The sequence below is a fragment of the Curcuma longa genome, unplaced genomic scaffold, assembly GCF_044706935.1.
Source record: "Curcuma longa cultivar G26 ecotype Majalengka, Jawa Barat unplaced genomic scaffold, ITB_CL_G26_1.1 contig_17836, whole genome shotgun sequence".
NCBI lineage: Eukaryota > Viridiplantae > Streptophyta > Magnoliopsida > Zingiberales > Zingiberaceae > Curcuma > Curcuma longa.
The window spans coordinates 9,319-17,315 of record NW_027430677.1 but is presented as its reverse complement, the minus strand read 5'-3'; the positions used below and the strand labels follow the sequence as shown (position 1 = coordinate 17,315).

At 53.0% G+C, this 7,997-nt stretch overlaps 1 protein-coding gene across 1 annotated transcript; it reads left to right on the top strand.

Moving 5' to 3' along the window:
- The first annotated feature begins 2,974 nt into the window (after window positions 1-2,974).
- Window positions 2,975-3,754, top strand: LOC141816725 (uncharacterized). The gene has a single exon (XM_074704470.1). The coding sequence runs from the start codon at window positions 2,975-2,977 to the stop codon at window positions 3,752-3,754; it is 780 nt and encodes a 259-aa protein (XP_074560571.1).
- The last annotated feature ends 4,243 nt before the right edge of the window (window positions 3,755-7,997 follow it).

Sequence of the window (7,997 nt, the reverse complement as noted above, 5' to 3'; positions counted from 1 at the left end):
TTTCCACCCTGAAACATGTAAAAGCACGAGCAGATCTCCGAACTAGGAAATGTAGAATATATGCCTAAATGCATGAATAAGGGATGCAACATACATAAGAATAAAGCAATAAGCTCAGAAAGATGTGCAAATAAAGCATGAAAACAGGTATACATCCTACGCATATCACTTGTGTTGGCTTCTGGCAAAGGAGAAGGCACGGCCGTGCCTTGGGGGCACGGCCAGCAGCTGTGAAGCTCCTGTTCTGGGGCACGGCCGTGCCTATTAGGCACGGTCCAGACTTATCTTCCTTCTGTTTGATGGCACGGCCGTGCCTGGGAGGCACGGCCACACACTGTCTGGAGCTCAATTGCTGGACACGGCCGTGCCTTAGAGGCACGACCTGCTGCTTGGACTCTTCTGTTCTGGCACACGGCCGTGCCTGGAAGGCACGGCCAACAACAGTGGCTAGCTCCATGATGAAGACACGGCCGTGCTTGTGAGGCACGGCCATGACTTGGCTGGTTTCTGTTTTGAAGCACGGGTGTGTCTTTGAGACACGGCCTCTGGCTGCTGCTGAGGGGATTTTGGCACGGCCCGTGCCTGTGAGGCACGGTCCTAACTTGTTGATCTTCTGTTTGGGCACACGCCCGTGCCCATTGAAACACGGCCAGGAGGTCCTTGAGACACGGCCGTGCCTATAAGGCACGGCCCTGTCTTGCCTTATCTTCAATGATGCTCCGTTTTGCCCGTTTTCGCTCCAATTTCCATCCTGAAACATGTAGAAGCACGAGCAGATCTCCGAACTAGGAAATGCAAGATATATGCCTAAATGCATGAATATGGGATGCAATGTACACAAGAATTTAGCAATAAACTCAGAAAGATGTGCAAATAAAACATAAATACAGGTATACATCCTACGCACATCACTCCACTTCGGCTCGGAGTAGAACTCCGCTCTAGCACTCTCACCTCGCTCGACAGGTCCTATCAGAAAAGACGTATCAAATTTCTTCATTTCCCAAGGGCCACTCCGTCCTTCATTCGTTATGAATGTTCTCCGTATCCTCCCACCTGTCTCTCATAAGGGGGAGGAGGACACATGCCTGATGTGACTCCTTCTTTAATGCAAATCAGCGATGGGACACGCTCGCCTGTTACACCATCCCTCTAGATACGCCTCTTGACACACCTCAGGACACGTTCATAACGGTGAGGGAACCCCCATCCCATCAAGGATGTGACATAACATTTTCTCCTCCTTTAAAAGGTTAGCATCTTGCTGGAGAAGGTACGCAAGAAAGAAAACCTGAAACCCTTTTTTTTCATCTCGGGTTTTGAATCCACTTCTCCTCCAACCGCTAACTTAAGCATCGGAGTGGTCGCGCCAGGTAACCACCCCCTGGCCCTCCATCTCACGAGTTTCTCTCTTGCAGGGTCCTTCTTCTGAATCCTCTTCGCCGCTCTGACCAACCCCCGCGAGGTACTATAGAGGGAGTTAGCCGCACGATCCGGAAGCAGATCTCAACAGGAACATATTTTGGCGCCGTCTGTGGGAACACAAACTGTCTTGCCTTGAGACATGTCGACAGACAACCAGCAGCCCTCTCCAGACCCACCTCGCCCCAACAATATGACACAGGAGGACCTCAACTGGGTGGTAGCCTCCGTCCTCCAGGCCCTTGAAAGAAACCAGCAGGGAAACCCCGCTCCTCCCCCCGCCAACCCCATTAGACCTGCTGTGACTCCCCCAGCCCCGTTGCGAGTGCCCACATGCCAATTATTCACGCCCGTGGAGGAACCACACGTACCTTCCGGACGTCTCCCGTGAGGTGCGGGGTATCAAAACACTTCCCTAGAGTCTGCAGCAGAGCAAGTGCCCTGGTACCCTCTCAGGGGAAAGGCCCCCATGGCAGGAGGATGCACGGGGACCAGCAAATCTCCCTTTACCCGGCGGATCCTGGAAGAGGAGGTGCCCCGTCATTTCCGTACACCGCAGTTCTCCGATTACACTGGAGCTACTGACCCAGAGGACCATGTAGGGTGTTTTGAAAATGCCGCATCCCTCCACCAATATACCGACGCCATTAGGTGTCGAGTGTTCTCGACTACTTTTTCCGGGTCAGCATTGAGATGGTTCAGCCGTTTGCCTCCTGCATCCATCAGTTCTTTTGATGATTTCAAAGAGCAGTTTTTGTGGCACTTCTCCACCAGCCGCACCTATTGCAAAACTACCACTGACCTCTTTGCCTCCAAGAAAAGGCCCCAGGAGTCTTTGAAGGATTTTGTGCGCCGCTTCAACCGAGTAGCGCAAGATGTGCCAGATGCGACTTCGGAGATTTTGGTAAGCGCCTTTTCACAAGGCCTGATCGAAGGAGATTTTTTCCGGTCCCCGATCAAGAAGCCACCCGCCAACTATGACGCCCTCCAGAGCCGTGCGGTCAAGTACATTCACGTGGAGGAGGCCCAGTCCTCTCGCAGCAAGGAAAGGAATCCCCACTCGACAGGAGGTCCCAGCCGAAATCCTCCAGTCACTCCCCGAGTAGAATCGCGACCACCTCCTCGACTGCAAAGAAAACCCGATGAAAACCGGCACGCCGCGCTGGGTGGGCCTGACCCCCGGGCCATACATGTTGTGACAAACCGCCCAGGGCAGGCAGGAGGGGGTCGCCGATGGTTACCTCGGTTCTGCACCTTCCACAATACTCAAGGTCACGACCTCAGTGAGTGTTACTAGTACGCTCGGGAGTTACGGAGGGAAGCTGACCAGCGAGCGCCGTTACAACCCACGCCCCGGGCACAACGAACGCCGCCCAGGCGACCATATCGGGATACACGGCCACCTTCCCCTAGGACCGCTCAACCCCGCGAACGTTCTCCTAGACGGTCCGCACCTCCCCCACGGCGACCCGTGCCACGAAACCAGGAGAGCCCCCGCCAACATGAAGCCCCACAGGGCAACCGAGACAATGCCCCTGTCGGGTGTATCGACATGATCGTAGGAGGAGCCACCGACGAGGATTCACATCGAGCCCGTAAGGCGCATAGCCGGCAACTTGACGTCTGCGGGGTGAGTCGGAGTCAGCCCGTGGACGGCCCGGTCATTTCTTTTGGGCCCCAGGATTTGGAAGGCGTCGAGATACCACATGATGACGCCTTGGTCGTCCGCGCTACCGTAGCCAATTATGATATTGGTCGAGTTTTCATCGACACCGGTAGCTCTGTAAATGTTTTGTTTAAAAAGACCTTTAAGCAGATGGAGATCGACGAGGATGGCTTGGAGCCCTTAGCTACCCCTCTCTTCGGATTTACGGGGAATGAAGTCCAACCCCTGGGGCAGATTATTCTGCCGCTTTCTCTGGGAGCACCACCTCTGATGAGAACTCGGCGCGTCTCCTTTGTCGTCGTCGATGCGCCTTCCTCCTATAACATCATATTGGGAAGACCCACTCTGAGCACCTTCTCTGCCGTTGCCTCCCCCTACCACCAGAAGATGAAGTTCCCGATAGGTGATCGAGTGGGCGAGGTAAGTGGAGATCAACAGATATCCCGCCGATGCTACGTCGACATGGTCCGCGCCGACTCCCGAAAAGTTCAAAAAACGGCGGGAGGCGAAGTCCAGATCATTCAAGAGGCCCCCTCCGCGAAGGACTTCGAAGGAAAAGAGCCTCTACAAGTTTGCCCGGACCGCGCTGAAACAGTGGTCCAGGTAGCGTCTGACCTGTCGCCTGAGATGAAAGAGAAACTGTGTACCTGCCTCTTTCGAAACTGAGACGTCTTCGCCTGGATGCCGGAAGACTTCACCAGCATTTCTCCGGCCAAAGCCGTCCACCGTCTCAACGTCGCACCCGACGCTCACCCTGTGAAGCAAAAGAGAAGACACTTCGGCCCGGAACAGAACAAGGCCATTCGAGCAGAAGTCCAGAAGCTCCTGGCGGCTGGACATATCAAGGAGGTGCAGTTCCCTACGTGGCTGTCTAACGTGGTACTTGTACCGAAACCAGGTAACAAGTGGCGAGTCTGCGTGGATTTCCGGGATCTCAACAAGGCATGCCCTAAGGATTGCTACCCCTTGCCAAGGATTGACTAGATGGTGGACTCTACAGCAGGGTATGAATATATATGTATGTTGGATGCCTACCAGGGCTACCATCAAATACCCCTCGATGTAAACGACCAAGACAAGGTCAGTTTTATAACTGCTGATGGTACCTTTTGTTACACTGTGATGCCTTTTGGACTCAAGAACGCGGGCGCCACATATCAACGGTTGATGGACCAAGTATTCCAGCATCAAAAGGACAGGAATGTCGAAGGTATATGTCGACGATATCTTGATAAAAACGGCTAAAGAAGAAGAACTCCTTGCAGACATCGACGAGACCTGCAGGACCCTCCGTCATTTCGGTCTCAAACTCAACCCCACCAAATGCTTGTTCGGAGTCCGAGTCGGACGATTCCTGGGGTACATCGTCACCGAAAAAGGAATAGAAGCCAATCCGGACAAGGTACATACCCTGGCTCAAATGGCTCCTCCTCGAAACCTCCGAGAAGCTCAAAAACTAGTGGGGCGCATCACGGCCCTTTCGCGGTTCATTGCCCGTTCGGCGGAACGAAGCTTCCCCTTCTTCAAGGTACTGAAGAGAGCTCAGCGGTTTCATTGGAATGCTGAGTGCGATCGAGCCTTTGAAGTGCTCAAGAATTATCTCAACCAGTTGCCTCGACTTGCCAAAGCTTTCCCTGCAGAACCGCTGTGGATGTATCTCTCGGCCACCGAAGTAGCTGTCAGCTCGGTATTAGTTAAAGAAGAAGAGAAGCACCAACATCCCATCTATTTCTTCAGTCGTCGCTTGAAGGACGCCGAAACTAGGTACACCAACCTAGAAAAATTAACATGGGCCTTGGTGTTGACAGCCCGCCGCCTCCGTCCCTATTTCCTATCGCATCCGGTCACGGTGTTGACCAACAGCCATTTGGGGAGGATACTCACTCAACCGGAAGCTTCAGGGAGACTCATTAAGTGGACAGTAGAGCTTGGTGAGTATGACCTCCGGTATGAACCTCGCACAACCATTAAAGCAAAAGCCTTGGCGGATTTTTTGTCCGAGGTATCAAGAGAAGAAACGGACGAAGAATGGAGGGTTTATGTGGATGGAGCTTCCAACAAACAGGGAAGTGGGGTGGGCGTGTTGCTAATTGCACCCACTGGAGAAGAAGTCCGACTCGCCATTCGGCTCGGCTTCAAAGCCTCCAATAATGAAGCCGAGTATGAAGCTGCACTAGCCGGACTCCAAGCGGCCAAACGAATGGGAGCCGCCCGAATATCACTCTGCTCCGACTCCCAGCTTGTATCACAGCAAGTGGAAGGAAGTTGCGAGATCAAGAACGACCGGCTCCGAAAATATGCAGAAACCTTCCGGAAGCTAAGAGCAGAATTCCAGGCAGTTTCTCTCCAGAAGATCCCCCGATCCGAAAACCTTAAGGCTGACGAACTGGCGAAAATGGCCAGCTCTCTGACCGAATGGACAGATGAAACGGCCGCCATGCACATGGCCACTGTATCTCAGATAGACCAGATGCCTGCAACCGAAGGGGAGGATTGGCGCACTCCAATTTGGGCCTTTCTGAAGGCCGGAGCCGCGCCCACGAATCCGGAGCAAGCCCGCCTGATAAAAAGGAGAGCTCCTCGTTTCACCTTGATCGAGGATCAATTATATCGGAGATCCTTTTCCAGACCCTTGCTCAAATGCTTAGGACCGGAAGACGCAGATTACGTACTAAGGGAAGCCCACCTTGGCTGCTGTGGTGATCACCCAGGCGGTAGGTCCTTAGCTAGAAAAATCTTACTCGCTGGATACTTCTGGCCGACTTTGCAGGAGGATGCGGCCAAGCTGGTGAACACTTGTGTTCATTGTCAAAAGTACCAACCTTTCGGCCGACACCCAACAGAGCAGCTCAAGGTAGCCACTACATCCTGCCCGTTCGATCAATGGGGCATGGACATAGTCGGGTCGTTGCCGATGGGGCCATTACAGAAGAAGTTTCTATTGGTGGCCGTTGACTATTTTTCTAAATGGGTAGAAGCCGAAGCATTATCCCGAATCACCGAAGGAGTGGTCATGAAGTTCTTGTGGGGAAGCATCGTCTGCCGTTACGGTATCCCATATCGCCTGGTGTCTGATAACGGTAGGCAGTTTTCAGGGAAGAAGCTTCGAGAATGGTGTCAAGGACTCGCCATCCAACAGGCCTTCACCTCTGTTGCATACCCACAAGCTAATGGTCAAGCCGAGGTTATCAATCGGGAAATTATCAAAGGGTTGGAGAAGAAGCTTGATCATGAAGGAGGTAGCTGGGTAGAGGAACTTCCTCTATTCTTTGGTCGTACCGTACCACCCCCAGGGAAAGCACCGGTATGACGCCTTTTCACTTGGTATATGGTGGGGAAGCAGTGGTCCCTATAGAAGTAGGGGTCCAGTCAGATCGGCGGCAATACTATGGCGAGGACAATGGCGACAAACGGCTCATGGAGTTAGACCTGGTCTCCGAGGCCCGGGACAAAGCCGCAACGCGACTAACTGCATATCGGCAGCGAATGTGCCACACGTACAACAAGAAAGTCATCCCACGCACCTTCCAAATCGGCGACTTTGTATGGAAGCGCGCCAAGCCCGTCGGAGATGTCAGGTAAACTGGAACCACCATGGGAAGGACCGTACCGGATCACCAAGAAGACAAGTACTGGCGCCTACTACCTCGCGGACGCCGTCGGCAAGGAACTGAAGAGGCCGTGGAATGCTTTATATCTACGCCCTTATAGAACTTGAGGATCTCGGATCCTTTACCCCTTGCTATTTCCCCTTTTTGTACTGCTGCAGGCGGATATTGCTAATGGCCAAATTCCTTTTTCAGGTCATTCCTACCACCTGGCTCTTTCCTATAAACTCTGGTGATCTCGGATCACTAGCTCCATCGACCTTACTCCCTTCGGCTCGGACATAGCCAAGGTTGAGCACAACTCTGGTGATCTCGGATCACTAGCTCCATCGACCTTACTCCCTTCGGCTCGGACATAGCCAAGGTTGAGCACAACTCTGGTGATCTCGGATCACTAGCTCCATCGACCTTACTCCCTTCGGCTCGGACATAGCCAAGGTTGAGCACAACTCTGGTGATCTCGGATCACTAGCTCCATCGACCTTACTCCCTTCGGCTCGGACATAGCCAAGGTTGAGCACAACTCTGGTGATCTCGGATCACTAGCTCCATCGACCTTACTCCCTTCGGCTCGGACATAGCCAAGGTTGAGCACAACTCTGGTGATCTCGGATCACTAGCTCCATCGACCTTACTCCCTTCGGCTCGGACATAGCCAAGGTTGAGCACAATTCTGGTGATCTCGGATCACTAGCTCCATCGACCTTACTCCCTTCGGCTCGGACATAGCCAAGGTTGAGCACAACTCTGGTGATCTCGGATCACTAGCTCCATCGACCTTACTCCCTTCGGCTCGGACATAGCCAAGGTTGAGCACAACTCTGGTGATCTCGGATCACTAGCTCCATCGACCTTACTCCCTTCGGCTCGGACATAGCCAAGGTTGAGCATAACCGGTGATCTCGATCACAAACCACCAAATCCATCTGCAGATACCTTTGTCAAGGTTCACTGTTCTCCCCGGTCACGTACCGTCTCGGATAAAAGACGAAAAATCTCCTATTTTGCTTCACGTGCCATTATGCTCCTACTTTGCACTATAAGGGAGTGCGCTAGGCTCCTATGTTGTAAAGCCGAAACCGCTATGCTTTTCCGACCATCACCTTTGTCATGTGCAAGCACCCAGGTGCCATAAACTCCCGGTGCTACCAAGAAAGCACCATACTCCTATTCTTTCGGCTCCCTTCTCCCGGCACGGCACATCCTGCTTAAAAATCTCCAGCACCATGACTGGCCGACACTCGACCTATGCATCATACTACCTGTCGGCTCATGATGGTCGTCCCATTCTATTCACCTGC